We start from the raw sequence: 21,153 nt of genomic DNA on the forward strand, positions 1-21,153 counted from the left end.
TCAACAAGGCCAATACATTTTATATTTTTAATGTTTTTCTTTTGTAACTTAATTTGATAACGCACGGAATTTTTGGCTAATAAAATACATAAGTATTTTAGATAAAACAGAGCAAAACATATTCCAGTAATCGTAAACCAAAAAAGCTAATAGATAGATTATATAATAAATCTGTTCTGTTTTTCATCCAACATTACCACGTTGCTTGGAAAGGTAGTTCTACCTACATTTTAGATATAACAAAAAATATTCAGATAATCGTAAACCACAAACTCTGATAGATATATTATTAGCACTTTTTTGTTTTATGCCTGACATAATCACCTTGCCTAACACTTTAGTTAAAAAACAGCAAAACATCTAATCATAGGTACCATTAATTACAACTCTATAAAAAAAACTCAAAAAAAAACAAAAAGTTGCATTGCCAGCAAACAAATATCGCAATATAGATTTAAAAATACATTTATCGAAACCTGAAAGTTAACAATAATTCAGCTTATATAACTAAAGCATGTCAAGGTAACTACCCCACCGCAAAAAAAAACTGTTTTGTAGTGGGGTATGTGTGCTTGTGAACTGATAGAGGCTGTATGTTATTCAACATGTGCCAGTGTTGCGGTATCCGTGAACTTGGCCCGTAGCGTTTACCCTGGCCTGAGCGAGGCCGAGGAGGCGGCGCTCGCGGCCTATAATAGCGGGCCCGGCGTCTCCCCTCGCCTCCAGACCTGACTCAAGCTCCACAAGCGATGATCCGCGTGTGTATCCTCGTGCTTGCAGCCGTCACCGCCGCCCGCGCCTGCAAACCATGCAGTGAGTGTCTACCAATTGGATATCTGTGAAAATTGTAGAAAATGTGCCGACGTTAACGTGTGCCGAAAAGCCGCGAAATTTAATATTAAAAAAAGTGTCACGTACTTCGAAAGCCCGCGAAAATATAATTTCTATTAATTATTATTACAGGAAAATAATCACAAAATGATTAAAGTTGTTATTTACGCTGTAATTATTGGCCCTAGTAAATTGATTTTAATTAATGGCCAAGACTCGTATTGTTTTATTTTTATTTATTAAACATAAAAAAAATGTGTTCGACAGTATTTTTAAAAAACCGGTTATTACAAATGCACAAATCATTAAATCAGGTAAGTGAAGAAAGCTTTAATCGTGTTCTTATGTCATCCTTTCAAGTAATCATCACCCCTTTCAAAATGGCAGTATTGTGTAAAGGCTATATTATATATATATATATATATATATATATTATTATATATATGTTGTGAGCCAAACGAGGTAGTTTTCAATACGGGGAAATCGAAACCCGCTTTCGTAAAATGGAATATTATGTCGTGGATATGAAAGACGCTTTTCCCAACACCACTATTGAGTCTACATACAAGAATAGTGATAATATAATAATTGAACTATTCCGTAACTTTGACGTTGAAATGAATGAAACATGTCCTTAAGTTCAAAGTTCCAATAAAACATTAACATATTGCCACATTATCTGTTGCTATTTGGGAATCCTTTTTCATATAGTTACTGGAATCTATAATTAACAAAACAATTTAAAAGGCAGCTTAATAACGTTTTTAAAGATTCACCTCAATCCATTTAAATTAAGTGAGTTTTCATGTTTCCGAAATTCGTATTTCATTGTCCGATACGAGAGTTATAGTTTTTCTGACACGCTTATAAATGTTATACTATAAGGCAGTGGAAAAATATGGCTTCTTCACCGTTATAAAACCTTGATTAACTTACTACCATGAGTTAATTGCCAATTTAGTGTAGCTAAGCTTCTCAAAGTTTTTATGACTGCGGTAGATGTATTTTGTTCTAAATAGGTTACTTTATTTAGACAGTTTGAATAAACAATAAGGGCCGGGAAAAATATTTGTATGGCCTACATTTATTATTTCTTCAGTGAATTTGGGTGTAATTTGTGGTTGCCTTTGTGTGTGTCCGTGGCACCGCGTCCATGCCATGGTGTGTACGTAAAAAAAACTTCATTCACTTCATAGGGAATGAAGTTGTGCTTGTTCATAGTGAATGAACTTTTGCAGTTGTGCTTGTTGTTGTTGTGGAATTATCGTAATAAATCACAACAATTCACCATTCCTGAGGTGATAACAACAAAAGTTTTATTTTACAAGTAAATTTTAGAACAAACCTGACATTTCCACAAAACTATGATTATGCTGGTTGACAAATGAGCATCCAGCTTTAGATCACAAAGATCTGAGGGGATCACTACCACTGCGCCCATCACCGTCATAAGTTGATAAGTCCCATGCGCCTTAATTTCACCAAAATGACTGCTAAAGTTTAGTGTTTTTTAATACGTCTCAAAAGTCTCGATGTTCCCGAGACTTAAAACATTAATCTAGTCTCGAAAATGCAAAAAAAACGTGCAGAAACATACAAAGTTAATACTTTTTAATAACAAGGTTCCACGCCGCGCATCACGTCTATGAACCGTTATGGCGACTTCTAGTTTAGTGTGATTGCACCGCGACACTAGCGATTTTTAGGCGATTTTGTCGATGCAAATGCGCGACTGCATCGATGCAGACGCTTGTCTTAAATCGTCACTAATCTCAGTAGGTACAGAGCACTAATAATAATAATAATAAGCATTTATTTCGGACCTGAATCCATATATAATTAGTAACAGACTTATAAACTATGTTAGTAATTTACATTGTTTACTTTGTTTACTTTATTACATGAATTTATTACTTTATTTACGAATACATTTTACTTTACAGCCCACTTAGAGGGCACTACATGCAACGAGTTGAGACGTTCATTGAAAGGGCCATCAACTCTATTTGCTACTGTAGTAAGGAGGCTGTTGGTGCTGGCGCGCACCCGCTGCATTAGGGACGCTTGTCGCTTTCTTAAAATGGATTGGAAGCTATCCGTAAAGGCTTCTGCGAACATTGCTGACGCGCTGCAGTAGCGCGGCAGCCCCAACAGCATCCTGAATGCATTATTATATTGGACGCGTAGGGCGCTGTATGCCTTTTGAGTAAATGCCGTCCACAGATTGCAGGCATAAAATGATTGGCAGTAGGTTTTAAATAAGGTGACTTTCACTTCTAATTAAAAAACCGACTCCAAAAGTTCGTGGAATTACATCTATTTGCCAAGTTTTATTGAAATCGGTTACTGAAATAGTGCACGAAACCGGATTCATCCCCTAGTTTGCCACCCTTAGAGGTGGAATATTTTATTTCAAATTTAAATGGGATCTCTTTCCAACAAAAAAAGAATCATCAAAATCGGTTCACAAATGCCATACACATAAAAACATACAGACTTATCGCGTACATAACATACAAAAAAACACAGTTGAATTGAGATCCTCCTCCTTTTCTTGAAGTCGGTTTGTATGTCGGTATAAGTCGCGCTAGTGTATCAGGCATAGATATATTTTTTCCTATATCTATGGTGTAAGAGTAGACGATTAGCGACTGCATCGTTACTGCATCGTGTCTGAATCGCTACAGACATGCTGCTAAAAACTGGCGTGTGTAACCGTTATGTGTGTTAACCACCTTAGATCAATAATTTCAAACAATAACGGTGTAAGCAACCTTTGTCCCTACCGCTGAATCATAACGGTAGACTTCTTGTGAATGGAATAGGACAGTCATGGTGTTAGATAAAAAACTTGACTTATTGAGTATTTCTTACTTACTAAGAGAACTGTTATTAGTTGTAATTGAATTATGTTTTACCGTTTCCTTTTATTATGTCCGCAAAGCATGTAAAGTTATTTTGTTATAAATATTAGACAATATCACATACGTTGCTCTGATCTCAAAGTAACTAACTAAAGCACTTTGTGTTATGGAAATCGGAAACAACGACGGTACTTCAAAAACCCAGACCCGAGACAATATAGAAAAGTTGGTTTCTACACTATCCCGGCCGGGGATCGAACCCGGGACCTCAGAGATGGCGACACCATGAAAACCGGTGAGCAAGTCGGTTATATAGGATACATAAAAGGTTTTAGTTATTTAAAGAATAATAAATATTTTATTGACTTGTTAATTCGGTACTTTGGAAGTAGATCTCAGGTGATCAAGTAAATATCACTATCGGGGAATTTTGAAAAAAACATGGCAGATACCGATCGTTAACAGTTATTGACATTCTTACATCTCACAATAGACATTACTTATAACTTGAAACCTAAGCGCTTAGAATGTAACGTTTGATCAAAGATCGATATGTGACCCGTGAAATCAAATTAAATCGGGCAGATAATGGTAAAATGTGATATAATTGGACATTTATCAAATACGTTATTTTAAAACTGAAACGAAACATACGATGTTTCAAATAAAAGCGGTAAAACCGGGACGTGTATGTGTGTTCAGGGTTTCTAATGACATTTTCTGTGGCCTATGACACAACAGACTTAACTGTATGAACGGTCTCCTTTGCCTTTCCTTAAAGAAAAAAAATAAAAAGAAGGAAACTAAGAACTTCTAAATTCCAAATACAAAATGTGTCACCGCGCAAGAACTTTGATTCTGTTGTAGTTAGGAAACTGTTTCAAATCACTAACATCCATGTAAGAAGGTTAGTCTGCAAATGGTAAAAACAATATGTAGGCCTTTTATTTCATACAGTTATCAGCCTAAACAAATAAATAAACAAAATAATTGCAAAATATAAATGAATACATTATTCTTACAAAACATCTTAACTCAAGTACATATTAACAAAAATCTAGATCAAACGACAAGGACATCCGTGTCCGTGGACACATGAAACGTAAATATGAATGGAATCTTGTCTTATCTGTGAATGTTCGTGGTGTCGTAACGCCTTACCCAATAGTTTAAAACACGAGACGCAGTTTTTATTTGTATACAATGCATCTATATGTATATGGAAACGATGTCTTTTTTCGGCAGTCGATTGAAGACATGGAAAGATATAAATAGATATATCAACATAATTATTTCGAAATAAAAATGGTAACAAAATTCCAAAATCAAGAAAAAAGAAATTAACTTTTTCATACATTATTCTGTTCATCAAAGATACGTAATTCAAGAAAACGTAGTCGACATTTGACGACACAGTACCTCTTCAACCATAAACAATAAAAAAGCCATTAAAAAAAGGTCTTTTAATATTGCACACCTGCTCAATTAAGGAATCTGATTTTTTAACAAATTTTTCAACACGCCGTGTGGATGCAACTTTATCCTTACGTGACTCTCAGAAATTCAACCTACTTGTAGGTAAAAGATAAATTAAATGTCCTAAATGACAAGGACTTTCACGACTATTAAAATCGACACTTCGCACCATACAATTTTCTCTTTCCGATTTTAGTGAACAAATTGATGCTGTTGGCCCTATTGGGTGCGATGTTTATGCATGCAGGTGACGATGAAAGTTGTGAATGAGAATCAAGGTTGCTTAACTTGCTGCATTCTCGCATTACCTTTGGTAGTGAAATTAACTTTATTTTTATGAAAAACTTTCCCTGACTGATAACCCTCTCATTGGCAATAAGTAAGTAGGTGTACTGTTTTTAAGCTGTGTACGTTTGTAATGACCCTAACTGCGATTCATAACCACGTTAACTGCCTCTGTGGCCGAACGGTTACCATGCCGAACTGCCACGCTGAGGTCCCAGGTTCTATTCCCGGGCCAGGAGAAATATTTGTGTGGCCTACATTTATTTCTCTCGTGAGTTTGGGTGTAATTTGTGGTTGCCTATGTGTGTGTCCATGGCACCCGCGACACAGGGTTTCCCTAGTGCTATGTTGAGTGCGTTATTATTTATTTATAAGTAATTATTACAAACTTTGATCAAACCTAATCGTTATATATGTCACGCGAATGCCATTGATCAAATTTCATTATTGTACTTTTGTACTTTACATGAGACTGTTATACTTATATGAAAGCGTTCCGTAATAATTTCAGTACAGAGTATCTGAAAAACCGACCTCAAAAAAGCGCGAAACCGGCTCCATCACCTAGTTTACTACACTTACACTCGTATTTTAGAACTCTACTCAATGCTCAAGTGAGGATTTGAGCAGAGTATTATTTCAAGCACTGGAAATACGACCCTAATGGCAAGGACTTGAGTATGATTTTCAGTGCTCACTGTGCTCACTCAAGTCCTGATTTGAGCATTGAGTAGAGTTCTGGAATACGGCCCTTAGAGGTGGAATATTTTCTTCAAATGTAAATGGGACAACTACCGAGGTGCCCTCTTTCCAACAAAAAAAGAATCATCATAATCGGTTCACAAAAGTCATCGCGTAACATATGTACATACAAAAAATTAAACAACATACAGTCGAATTGAGAACCTCCTCCTTTTTTTGAAGTTGGTTAAAATTACATATTATGTTTATTTTTTTTGTATCTATAGATTTTACGGCATTAGGTACTTGGTATTTTTGAGCCAATCGTCAAAAAATAACTAATAATAAAAAGTCTTCACAAAAATCATCCGACAAGAAATTATCTTTTAAATGTCATTTACCTACCGAGTTAAGTAGTTATTAATACTTTGCAGTTTATAACTTTAAAATATAATACAATTAAATGTCTACACTTGTTCAGTATATAATTATAATCGTGTTCACAGCATGCGGTGTGGCTCGCGGAGGTCGCGTTGTCGGCGGAGAAACGGTATTCCCTGGGGAGTTTCCCTGGCTGGCAGCACTACGGCGGGATGGAAAGATCATCTGTGGAGCTACAGTTGTCGCTAAGGATCATCTTATTACTGCCACGCATTGCGTTTATGGGTAAGTAGAAGAATAGAAAATTCCTTCCAATAACCTCCAAACGAAAACAGCTTATTAATTATTTATCGTTTTCCCTTGAAGAGTACACAAACGCGCATTCGACTTACGCGAGTTTACTAGCGGTGAAACTCCACCGTTTAGACGGACATTTATTTAAAAGAGATATAGAATATTATTGATTTTTTAAATTCTTCGGTTACAAAATGACGACAGTTGTGTTCCATATGGTTTGTATCATTATACTGCCTCTAATCAAAGCGATAAAAACAACTAGGTGTTATGTAATTATCAATGGTCGGAATAGGATGTTCCAAATGAATGTTTGTATAAATGTCTACATATAGATACAGGGAGTTACATGGAGTGATTAAAATAACAAATGTTAATTAATGTTATTTAAATTCATAATTAAACTTATCTAAATTCGTAAAAAAAAAACCACCCATATACTTACTTGTAGTTCATAAAAAATGTTTACTTTGGTGAAAGGTACTATATAATTATGTACTATATTTTTCCACATTAGCGCCCCTGGAATTACTTTAAAATTCAACTTCAGCTTCCTAAGTGAGTAATTTTATCTTACAATGCAGAAAACTATCTCCGGAATTCCGGAAATCGAAAAAAGTAATTAATTAATATAATATCTATGTTACTCCTTGTAGACATTTATCTGCTCATTGATAACGCTATTCCGACCATTGGTAACGATCATCTTTGTGGCAGAGTCGTGTTGCAGTCATATGGCATTGGATTAATTTCGAAAAGTCCATCAACTCTTGACTCAGCTCGTAGTCGATTAGACTTTGAACTAGAGCTAGAGCTCCTTGGAGAGCCCTCATACTAGCGTCTTTCGAGTGTCAACGTCTTGCCAATGCACGCATAGCGTCGACACGACGTCTGCTGTGCTGTACAATACCGAACGTCGTGTCGACGCTGTGCGTGCATTGGCAAGACGTTGACGCTCGAAAGACGCTAGTGTGGGGGGTCTGTTAGAAGAGGTCTGCCTCGACGCAATGAGGGTTGTAGACTCCATATCATTTCAAAGCACTGTACGTAACCTCCTTGACATGTAGATTTTATCTCTGTAGTGCAAGCCCCTCTGATAATAATTGTACTCAGGCCCTTCATAAAAGGCAAACATTTTCCTAACTTGGCAATCAATGTTTTTTTTATCATTGAGCAACAGTCAAGAGCCCATCAATCTTGAAACTTTGGCCTTTGGACGGTTCTTATCGTAAACGCCACAGAGTATTAGTATTATTGCTACAATAAAGAAGCTACACTTTTGAAACATTACTTTATATTTTAAAGGGTAGGGGTGCTGGTGAAATTACAGGCACATGGGAGTTGTCAACTTATGTCTCAGCGTGACGGGCGCAGTGGCAGTGCCCCTCCGATCCTTTGCGTTTTAAAACTCTGAGGGGCACTGCAATTGTTATGGACAGGCGTATCGCTTCCCATCAGGCCCACGACTTGTTCATCCCGTGACTTGGTATTATAAAAAAAAGAAAACGAAAAATACTACACTTCAAAGAGTAGGTACGTTTTGCGCGACGTCAACATTGACTTGATTAACTTACATTTAATTAATTCTTTTTTACAAGAACTCGGAATTGCATGTAATGGTGTGCCATTCGCACAAAACGACAAATACATAATGACAAATACAACCTCGATTCTTCTGTAAACTCACAAATACCACTACCTACATATGCAATTCCGACCTCTCGCTAGTATTACTATACTATCACCACAATCGAAATTAGAGTGTTTCTGTAGCACGGCAACGATGATGGCGAACCTTTAGTCAATAATTATCGACTTTCGCCCCATTGTTTGCAAATACGATGTCCAAAGCGTCAAAGCACATCTAATAATTGCTTAGTAATTATTGTTAAATATTCATGACTAATATTTAAAAACCATGGGACTAAAATAAGCCGTGTTATTGGATAATGTTATGTGACAAAGCATATGCTTTTTTGCATATGCAAAGTTAACGCAAAAATAGTTATGATAATTACCGCTTTATAGAAATTTATATTTTAATTTTAGTTTATAACAAATACATACCCCGAGAAATTCTCTATATTTTATCTCAATTATTTCCTCAAGTAAGGTAATCAACTTACCTACTTAAACGAAAAAAAAACGTTTTCTTTACAATTTTGGTTGTTTAAAATCTTATAACTAGATATATTTTGTTTTTGGAAAAGCGGGTTAATAGTGGAAAAATAATGTTTTGGCCGAAGAAAGAAAGACTAAAGAAAGCATCACGCGAGCTATTAAGATTTGTTTAATAAGTTTAATTGCCTGGTAATGTCGACCGACTACCAGTACAACGGTAGCGTCACCAGACGGTCTGCATCCGACTAGATATTACCTAAGTAAACATTCAGATGATTGTTTACCTAGAATCTAGCCAGAAGCAAGTGCCTGTGGTGGAAGAGCTTGAGCCCGCATTTTGATCTTTATGGGACAGCAATACTGCCGTCCCTATCATAAACAACGTAATGAACATTATGACGGAAATTGAGTTATTAACATATTTGGAATTATAGAAACGAGATCTACAACCCCCTATCAGTAGTTGCAAATTTAAATCTTTTAAACAAAAAAGATATTTTAGGTGTCAATATGTCGAAAGTTACCAAAATGCTAATGCGCTGTTTTTTTTATACAAATGTAAGTGCGCATTTGACCTCCATCTCGCCTGATGGAAAGTGACGATGAGGTCGACGATGGAGCATGCACACCTAAATAATGTCTATTGACTCTCGCCTTGAAAAGATCCAAGTTATAACTTTCAGGGAACAAGTCCGCAAGCAGGGAATTCCATTCCGTAGCCATATAAATGTGAAAGCGTAACACTCCGTGCGAATCTTTGGAATATCCACAACATAGGGGCTGGAATCCAAGCCTACGTCTAGTCCCCAAAGATGGAAAAGGGAAGGCGGAATTAAATCGCGTACTTCCATCGCACACTCTCAAGCTCAAACAGGCAACTTTACGGCGGTGTTCAAGGCTCTGCAGCTTCGCCTCTACTAATTCCGAGTCACCTATAAACCTCTTGACACGCTTGTCAATTGAATCCAAAGTGGCCAGTTGATATGTAGCAGAGCCATACCAAAGGTGGCAGCAGTGCTCCATATACGACCGGACTTGTGCTTGGTACAGCTGAAGCAACTGACCTGGCGAAAAGTAACGCCTCACTTTGGAAAGGATGCCAAGTTTCCTAGCTACATTTTTGGCCATGGATTCAATGTATCTGCCGAAGTTCAGATTGGACAACGGGTTTATGACAGACAAGGAGGGCAGAATATGAAAGTACATAAAAATGTACAAAAGCAACAATTTACTATAACAAGAAATCATCATTTCTAGTAATGTATGTATATTTTCTCAAATATAGTAGTCAATAGCCCTCAAAAGTTTATGCAACGTAATACAAACAAAAATGCTCCCTTAAGGTCCAAAAGCTGACCTTAGTGCGCTTTCTAATTGCGTAATGGACTCTCAGGTTTGGTTTGGACATTTCTTTGGGAGCGGCGTCTGTTTGTAAAACATTTGCATATGTGCAATGCGAAACGCACACTGGACCACAAACCTAGACTTCGGTTGTTTATTGAACGGTTGGACCATGTGCGAAACTTGGCACAGCTCGTTTTTTGAGAGCTGTGAGATTTATACCGAAAAACAGGTTAACCATCTTTTATTTTTGGTCTTAAAAAAGTGGAATATATCAGCTCTAGTCACGATTCTCTCTTTTATTTAAAATATAATTACACAGTAGACCATATACAGGTGACCCCAAAAAGTTTGCGAAGTTTCTTATCAGCATTTTTACCGTCGCTAAAAACCTCATAAAAATACAGCTGTTGGGTATATACTAATTATTCGTATCTATTTTACCCAAATATATTTCAGAGATCTTCGAGATGTTCTATTTCACCTTGCCACATTAAAAAATAACAAGTAGACCAGTTTAACAAATATTTAACAGCTGAAAATGGAGCGACAAGAAAAACACTCGTGTGGGTTACGATGTACGAGGCAAAGTGTATTATCTACATTTTACATTTCAATGTTTTTACTACCAATTTTTGTACTTACTTCTACTATTACCATTAGTATCATAATGCGTGAAATGCAATTAAATCAACATAAGTTTGGCCTTAAAGCCAAAACGGTTAAATGTGGTGTAGAGACGTTATTGACATTTTCGACGGACAATGTTAAACCTACGGCACAGTGGAGCCGGTAACACATGCTGCTAACTCATATAGATGATGATCACCACTTTTATTAAATAAATCAATGTAAATCAAACAATTTATTTAATATATAATAAAGAACAAAATTTGCAAGAGTTAGTGCTAAATCCAGTAGTGCATATATATATAATTATGATAATCCTAAAGAGGTACTTTTAATGGCAGTAGAGCTACTTACGAAAGTGTTCGCCCAGGGAAATTCTACCACCTTACCTATTTCTGCCGCTAAGCAGTAACGTGAGCATTACTGCGTTTCAACTTTGAAGGGAAAGGTTGCTGCTGAAATTACAGGCACATGGGACTTGCCAACTTGAGTCTCAGGGTGATGACGGACTCAGTGGCAGCGCTCCTCAGATCTTTGCAATTTAAAGCTCTGAGTGGTACTACAACTGCTATGGACAGGTAAGTCGCTTATAACCAGGCGCACGCGACGTGATAGTCAATATAAGTATTAGAAAATATAAAAGAAAATTCTAAGAAATTTTGTCTTTATTGAAATACTTGTCGTTCTTGTGATTTGTCATTACTAAGAAAACTTTCAAAGTGCGCGAATTGAACCCTCTATAGAGATACAACAAAATCAATTTTAAAAAATCATTCGAAACATTATCTTTATATATATTTAATAGAACCTGGTTACCTACGTTTTTTTAAAATCTATATTGTCGGTTTCCCGAAGTGTCAGGTACTTTCTGATTTCGTCTTTTTACTTTTGAGGATTCGCATTGACCTAATGACAAAAATACTATATATTTAAAGAAATAAATAACAATTTAGAAATATATTTCACTATTTACCTTAACCAAGATTCCTCTAAAGAAGGCTAAGGGCAGGCAGCCGATAAAATATTCAAATCACATGTGTGACAGAATCGATTCGCCACATTACATCTACAAATGAAACGTGGCGGCGATCTTGACCTGCTTCAGGCGACCTTAGAATGCCAGCTGCATTATGATTAACAGGGTGCGCTATCGGTACCTGTACCTACTATAGTATACATATTATGTACTATATACCTACACTCCGATCATATACAAATTAAAATGCTGCGTCCTCCAATCCAATAGCATAGATTTTTAACAAAGTGTTGTTAAACACGTTTTTTTTATAATAACCACCAAGTGACGGGACAAACAAGTCGTGCGCCTGCGCTGGTAAGGGACACATCTATCCATAACAGTTGCAGTGCCGGTGCAAACAACAACAAACAAATCTCAGTGTCACTGCCATTGCGCCCGTCACCCTAAGACATAAGTTGACAAGTTCCATGTGCCTAGAATGTCACCAGCACCCTTCCGTTTCAAAACTGGAACGCAATTATGCTCACACCACATGACCGCTTGGCGGCAGAAATAGCTAAGGTGGCAGTATTTCCCTGGATGAACTTTTTCACACGGAGCTCCATTGCAACTAAAATTCTTTAGTCCTAGCTCTTTAAACGCCCCGCACTAGGGAAACTCTGTATCGCGGGTGTCATGGACACATACACACACACACGCACAGAGAAACACACATTACACCCAAATTCACGAGAGAAATAAATGTAGGCCATACAAATATTTCTCCCGGCCCGGGAAGAACCCGGGACCTCTGCGTGGCAGTCGTGGGCACCGTTTGGAAAGTTATTCTTAGTTCTTTATGACATCTTTTATAATAAGATTAATCTTTATTATATTTACATGGCCTTAAAGATTTGAAATAGTACACTAATCATACATGATTACAGAAAACAAGAAATAACTGAAATGTTGTGAAAATTCAATCCATCGAAACTAGGAAATTTCCTCAAATCGCGTCCCAGATGCATCGTGGCTAAAAGACTAGCTATGTTTCCTCTTCGGATGGCTAAGCTTATTTTTTGGCGGAAGTAGCTCCTTAACGAGGAGTTTCATTATTATTATTATTATTATTATTTTGTATAAAGGACTGCGACAAAAATATTTGTAGTCAGTCTATAATGTTTGAGACAAAAACATCGCGAGGAAATATGTTTATCGGAGATAATACACTACGTTAAAGGACTTCATTCATATATCTTTGAACAGTTTTGTGGATCTGAATCAACATGAGCCTATCACAATAAAATAACCTCCATGGACATTCAAACCTCCTACGCAATGCGTTCGGTGATATGTCACGGCCTAGTTTTCTTAAAAATGTTTTTGCGTAGTATATTGTCCAAATATTATGACGTTTTTTTGTTTCGTATTCGTAAATCTTGTAATCTACGTGGGGCGCACTATAAGTTTCCGGAATGAATAAGAAAAAAATACTATTAATATGAAATGAATTTATTGTTTCTCAAAGTATTCTCCGTTAGCGTTAATTCACTTTTTCATACGAATGAACCAATTTTGAAAACATTTATGCCACTCGTCCGTGACAATCTCTGAAATATATTTTTCATACTCTTCGACAGCTTCTTCAAGTGAAGAAAACCGTTGACCGCGTAACTGGTTCTTATTTTTGAAAATAAATAAAAGCAAACAAATTCTGGCAAAGAAATGGTCGTATACCAATCACTATTCACGGTACAACGATTCTCCAAAGCAACACCACGTGTCCAGTTTCATTAAAAAAAGAAGCAATCATCCGCTTAGAGGCACTTTGCACGCGCGCCACTTTGGTTGGTTTCGGCTCATCTCAAAAGACCCATACGCTCGATTGCTGCTTTGTTTTGGGATCGTAACTATAAATCCATGTTTCGTCACCTGTTACTATGTCCCACACCGAATTTGACTCCTCTTCGTTGAATCTGGTAAGAATGGCATTGCACCAAGTGACGCGATCCGTTTTTTTGAGCTTCAGTCAAATTGTGTGGGATCCGCCGAGAGTACAGCTTTTTCACACCCCCACACTACACAATGTGTGTGTAGTATTGATTGTATTTGACTCATGCCTATGCCTGAATCTCATGGTATGTCTCATGCCTGTCTGTTTTGATCATACGGTGCACAGCATCGATGTTTTTGTTGTTCACAGCAGGGACAGGCGACCATCACGAAATTCGTCACTAAGATTCACACGACCGCGTTTGAATTCTGCAAACCAGCTATAAATAGTCATCTTGCATGGTACTTCATCGCCAAAAGCAATTTAAAGCCGAGCGAAACTCCGCTGGGCTGTTAAATTACACTTAAAGTCGTAGAAAATCAATCATACTACGAAAAATTTCACGAGTTAAATCCATGGTGATGTAGACAACCAATTTCTAAAATGACGCCACAATGTAAAAACAAGTGACAGTCAGATGAAGTAAACAGTATTCTACAGCCAAAGAGTTCAATTTTCAAATGTTGTAATTACTTTTTAAATATTGTTTATGTAAGTGGCCAGTTCCGGAAACTTATAGTGCGCCCTATGTAAAGTCCTATGTATATTTACCGTTTTTATGATATGAAGTGGCGGGACGAACAAGACGTGTGGCTGACGGTAAGCGACACAACTATCCATAACAGTTTCAATGCCATTTCTTCTCATCGTATCGATGACATTACACTATAATGGTGTAAGAATTTGCCAAACGGCGTAAGGTAATCGCCGGTTGCTAACCAAGATGCGCCAAACGTAGGTACCTACAGGAAAATAATGGTACGTAGTGCACGTCGTGCAGGTTCCTGACATGCACCCCTGTTCCACTCAACAAGCTTGCAATTTAATGCAAAGATCTGAATATTAGAAGTTATTGTCCAAAATTTAGGACAGCCCTATAAATTAACGTAAAAACAAATACATGTTAGTCTCTAATGTACACCACTAAATAATTTTACTTCAAAACATTTATTTAATAGTATTACTCTCTTTCACAGTATTGAAGCCAGCCGCCTGACAGTCCTAGTAGGTGAATACGACATGAACAACACGCGCTCTGAAGGTTTCGAAGTGCTCCACGTAATTCAGCACCCCGACTTCAACCGCTATACTTATGACAATGACATCGCTGTATTGCGCCTAACTAGACCTCTACCCAATAACTTGTACAGGCCTGCTTGTTTACCCGGTAAGAATAAAAAAATAAAAAGCTAAAATAACATTTAAACAGTGACACTATTATTACTATACAGGGTGGAAAAAATCAATGGGACACGAATATTTACGCTCAACTCACACTGGCGCAGAGTCGAAGCGTCGCGACGGGTCATGTTTTTCGCTTGTAGCGTATTCATCTCTATTTTCCCATTATTAAGGTACAAATTTGTGTTATGCAAATATGGAATCAAACGTCGACGCGCGTTGACAAAAACAGGACGCGACGCGACGCTTCGACTCTGAGCCAGTGTGAGTTAAACCTTAAGATAGCTAATTTCACTTAAAGGAAACAATCTTTTTTTTTATACTATCTTAATATAAATATTCACAGTTTTTTTAAATCTAAAACCAACTAACAATGCAAAAAATAAACACTAACTATGTAACATACAATAGAATCAATGATAAGAATAAAATTTGTAAAGGTTACAAAAGATTGATTGTATATTTAGTGGTTCCACGACGTTTTTCATTGTAAGATACGATAGTTATTGGAGAAATTTTGTCTTTATCAATGGTCCTACTAATCAGTATGATAAAAAATAAAATAGTAAATATTTATTAAATTTTTATTGAATTGATATTCAATTATTTTTTGTGAAATTACTTCACTAGTTTGTTATAATTATTAATAAAGTGATAAATCTGCAATAGATTTCTCATAGATGGCGCTACGACTAAAAAGTCGTTGAAAGGCCAAGTACAAAGACACGACGCAAGCACATAGAAAAATTCGTGAGATCCGTTGGTTCGTTGCTTAGTTGGTATAGCGTCTGGCACGGTATGCAAGAAGACGTCGGTTCGAATCCGACCGGATCGAAGGAATTTTTTCTGAGTGTTTTTTCTGAGTGTTCGATCTTTGTATTAATAATTATAACAAACTAGTAAATATTTATTTTTTGCATCTTTAGTTGATTCGATTCCCAGCAATTATTAATATTGTCGTAGCTCAAAATTGTGAAATTGAGAAAACACAATTTGAGAATTAACAAATAAATACTGAATGGATCTTATTGAGATTAATGTGATTATTTATACGTAATACTTAAGTATCCATTTATTAACGAAAATAGTTATATATTGCTTTCATTCAAATTTTTAAATTTCTAATCGCGTTTTCACAATTCCACAATTTTACGACAGTATTTGGTTTCGTGTGCGAATTATTACGAAAAATAGAAGAATGTTTCCTTTAAGTAAAATTAGCTATCTTAAGCATATAAAGTAGTTTCCCTTCATGACTCATTGTTTTTTTCCACTCTGATAATTACATTATTTATACCATAATTAAGTGTAATGTAACCTTTACGGTGAAAAATTTAAAATAAGAAACGAACGTTCGAAAGTGCAAACGATGATTGACTGGAATGTCACCCAGATAATTAATAACAAAAGCCTTAATTTAACTGCTATAATAATAATATAATATTTATTCTACATTTATACCATGTTTATTTACATCTCATAATTCCTCACCTGATTCCTTTTTCACTTTTTCTCCAACTTTGAAATCCGTCCAAATTACATTCCATGATATTATAAAAGTTTCCCCATTTTAAAAACAAGTTAGTCCAAACACTTTGTAAGTGGCTAAAACGCTTACCGCAAAAAGCGAAGAGAAAGAAACAAAGAAAAGCCTGTTCATTTAGAAATAATTCTTTTGACCAGTGTTCAGCTCTATGAACAAGGCATCCAACGAGGTTGACATTATACGTACTTATATCAAATAAAGTTTCGTTATTTATTTTCAGACGTAGGCGATGAAGATTTATTAGTAGGTCAAAATGCGATAGTTTCCGGCTGGGGAAGCACAGTAGAAAAAGGACCGTCGTCCAATGTTCCTATGAAAGTAAGCATATCCTAATAATTTCAAACTTCTTTACAAATGATTAAAAAAGGTTTACCTAATATTAATGCCACTTTCTTTCCATACTTTTATTTTTTACTTTCTCATGAAAAATGAACTCATGTTCTCCCTTTTTCGGTCATTCTCAGAGTATAGTGTTCATTACCTAATTTCCGTGGCAATTTTTACTATTTAAGTTGTTTTTTTATCATGCAATATTGTTTAATATTCGAGTATTGTGTCGTGAAATATTATTTAATAATTACACGATAATATATTTGAATATTTACATAATAAAAATCGACACGGAAATTAGGTAGTGAACACCGAGAATTGCCGTTTTGTTGAAATCCTTTAACTTCTCTTCTAAATCTTGCTATACGCTGAAACGCTAACCACGATAGTCCAGGCCGTAAGAAAAAAAATCTCAAGATTTAAAAATCGCCCGGTTGACTACATTTAAATCTACATACTAATTTATACAGAAACCGCATAAACACTACCCGATTCTACGTGGTCCCTAGTTAGATGTCCCCCTTATTAGGGACCCTGTCTCCGTACTCTCATTACACCTTGCTAATTTAAAGTCTGGGTTCCTTGAAATCAGGTAGTGTAACTTATTACAAAACACTTACGTTTAAAAAGTTTACACAGAAAATCGACTGATTCTTAATGTACGTAGAACTTATATTCGGCATCAATGTCGCTGAGCACATAACTATTTATGAGCCTTCAGCGCGGCCATTTCATCCCGTGGCGCAGTCAAGGCCAACTGCAAAATATCAATGTCAAAAAAAAAAAGAAAGCTTGGCATCTTTTACTTTTCAACACATGTATTTAAATTTTAACCGTTAACGGCACTAGTGATGTTCACAGGCGGAAGTACAAATCTGGGCGCAAGAAGAATGTTCGGGAGCAGGCTATGGTCGCAGAAAAGTAACACCACGTATGATATGTGCAAATTCACCAGATAGAGACGCTTGCACTGGAGATTCAGGAGGACCTCTCTTATTGCAACAACCACATTTTACTCTTATAGGTAAATAGTGCCACCTAAACCGAAAAAAAACAATAATTATGCTATTTTCTATTAACTTTAATTATTTTTTATTAACTGCCTCCGTGGCCGAACGGTTACCACGCCGGACTGCCATGTAGAAGTCCTGGGTTCGATTCCCACGCCGGGAGAAATATGTGTATCCATTATTTTTTGCGAAAGAGCTCCACTAGTTTGTTATAATTATTTCGACGGCCGGATTCGTACCGACGTCTTCTAATAAACCGTGCCAAACGCTATGCCAACTAAGCTTTGCTACAAGCACATAGAAAAATTCGTAGGGTCCACTAATTAATTTTGTTGCTTAATTGGCATAACGTCACACACGGTTTGCTAGAAGACGTCGGTTCGAACCCGGGCGGATCGAAGGATTGTTTTCTATTTTTGTTATTAATAATAATTATGCCCTTTTTTATAATACTAATTGACGGGACGAACACGTCGTGTGCCTGGTGGTAGTGCCTAATAGTTGCAGTGCCACTCAGAGGGGCACTGCCACTGCGCCCGACACCCTGAGACATAAGTTATCAAGTCCCATGTGCCTGTAATTTCACCACCCTTAACAAATACAAATAAATATTTCAAGTCCACAACGGATTTCAACAGTCTTTTTTCTCCTTTGCTATATTTAAAATGTTATGTTATTTTAAAATAAACTGAGAAACTAATAAATAATAACTATCATTGTACTCGTCTTTAGGCATCGTCTCATGGGGCCGTGGTTGTGCCAGACAAGGATACCCTGGAGTTTACGCCCGGGTCGGACAGTTTCTGCCGTGGCTTCGAGTCGCCCTACGACACGCTTGCGTTTGTCGTCCTCCTTCACTTTATTAATACATAAAATAAATTTAGTTCTAAAGAATAAGAATTAACGGATAATGACTTACCTACGTTTAGTAAGTACGGTCAGTGTCTAAATGTTCAGCGCCTAAGGTGTCGTAGGATTCCAAATCAACTCTGTACAACAACATAAAGGTGTATCACAGGCATTGACTTACAAATAAATGGACGACGGGTCTAATACAAAAACCACGAAAAAAATGTCCCAAGTCAACCTATTCGAAATTTAAATTGTAATGTCATCGCAGTATCGCGCTGTCAGTCGAACAAATGAAGACTAAAGCGGAGTTTGGCGCTCTGTATACGATTTTAGCGCCTTACAAGTGCGGACACTTTTTAGCGCTGACCCGACGTCCATATAATTGTAAGTCAATGATCACAGGCAATTGTTTTCAATAACATAATTTCAATTATAATCGGAAGCGCACCTTAAAATCTATTTGTATTAAAGATTTGGTTGTGAATGATCAAATTTTCAGATATAGTTTTGGTTAGTTTCGACGCTCTCACAATTTTGACACTGATCGTATTACAATATCTACCTCAGCATATCTATTGTGTAGGCTCATAGGGGTACAAAAATTGTAGTTTTTGATTTAAACTAAACTAAATTTAGTTTACCTACTTAAGTTCCAATGTAAAATTGAAATCAGTATTAGGATATTTTATGATTGTAGAATGTTTATTTAAGAATCTAAGGCTGTGATTGTCAATAACGAGAATATTAAGTACATGATTATTGTAAAACAAACAAACAGGCGTTTTTCTGTACTTATATTGTAAAATGAAGTATAACTAACACAGGTAAATGTAAATTAGAATGTTACCAACAGGGTGTAATGTAAGCTGCTCCACTAAAACAATTTAATTTTATTTTTATAATTTCGATAGACAAAACTTTTGTAATTTTCAAAGATATGTAAATTTCAAATTTCCCACACTTTGCAAGTTGTATTGAACCCATCGAGTATACTCGATGATTGAACCTGTTACTGTTCCTAGCAAATTTTTTTTTACGTAAGTATTCTTAACTATATGTAGCTATTTATAAGAATTTGTTATTACAAATTTAAAATTCCCATTCATAATAAAATCCTTTAATTCAACCGTCACAGTACTAAATAAAATACCTACACATACCTAGTACAAATAATAGTTACTGCAATAAAATAGGTCGATATGCAAAGCACAAACAACTTATTTTATATTAAAACATCACTAATTTTGTTAAAAAACACGCTGTAGCGTTACATTAAATTATTTAGCGAACATGTAGCCAATGTTAGCCACATTCTTCTCATATTGATGATACCCTTAACCGACGAGCATGTATGAAAGCACTGATGCGTGTTGATGAGGCGAAAGATGTGTGTTAGGACCGTAGGACAGTAGAAGACTGTTGTCTCTGCCTACCCCGATGAGAAAAAGTATGTATTGTATGTCGAGGTAAGTGTTTAAACGAAAAGCACTTTAAAAAGTTTGTTTTTTAAAATAAGCACACTTTTCAATTTAAGCGTAAACGTTAACGACGTATACATAAGTTTCAAGTCTCGCCATCTATGTTTCCTAAACAAGTTAATTTGCCAATGTGAATAATAATTTTATAGTAAAAATAAAACTCGTGTTTTACTAATAAACTTACCTAACTTAAATTGGAGTGTTAGGACGACGTACCTCCACGTGAGCGTGTGGCTTCCATTCCTATGCAATCCCAGGATGTTATAGGAAGGGAAGACATGGGCCGGTGCATCCTGGGCAACTCCTAGTAAATGCCTGGACTTTGTTCGGGCATTTGCTAGGCTTTGGCTAAAATGTTATCACCCAATCCAACGGTGTTAGGCGTACCGTGCCTATGCCGCTAACGGTGCACCCTCGATACCAGGGTACCTCAAGGGAACCTTATGCCCATCAGCCGGCAAGAGGGGCTCTGCCGGTTGTGACGCCGGATGAAGCCGTGGCCGGAAGCCCAGCTGTCCTTGATTAAGGAAAGCGAGCTTCCAAAGCCCACCACCGCCACCACTTACATTCCCAAGAAGGGATGTGAGTCGGTACAGATGGCCATCAGCCTGCTGGGGGCCCAAAATAGAGGTCTCCGCACGGAAGTATGGAAGATTCTTCACGCAAGGAAAGATGCGAACGGATGGGTAGTCCCAAACCCAGAGCCTGCATTGTTTACAACAAAAACATTAACCTTATGCCTGTTCCAGAGTTCTTTACTGACGACTTTGTAGCAGCATATTTATTTCCCCGGAATAGCCCTCGGGCTAAGATAATCTTATGCTCAGCCTATGTACCTGG

At 36.6% G+C, this 21,153-nt stretch overlaps 1 protein-coding gene across 1 annotated transcript; it reads left to right on the plus strand.

Annotated features, from left to right (window-relative positions):
- Positions 1-609: 609 nt before the first annotated feature.
- LOC113240470 (transmembrane protease serine 9-like) lies at positions 610-19,071 on the plus strand. The gene is made up of 6 exons (XM_026477785.1): positions 610-813; positions 6,644-6,803; positions 14,893-15,083; positions 16,864-16,961; positions 17,835-17,997; positions 18,716-19,071. Exons 1-6 carry the CDS (start codon positions 750-752, stop codon positions 18,847-18,849), a joined length of 810 nt encoding a protein of 269 aa, XP_026333570.1. The 5' UTR covers positions 610-749; the 3' UTR covers positions 18,850-19,071.
- The last annotated feature ends 2,082 nt before the right edge of the window (positions 19,072-21,153 follow it).

Source organism: Hyposmocoma kahamanoa, unplaced genomic scaffold, assembly GCF_003589595.1.
Source record: "Hyposmocoma kahamanoa isolate Upper Pololo Valley unplaced genomic scaffold, ASM358959v1 138, whole genome shotgun sequence".
Taxonomy (NCBI): Eukaryota; Metazoa; Arthropoda; class Insecta; order Lepidoptera; family Cosmopterigidae; genus Hyposmocoma; species Hyposmocoma kahamanoa.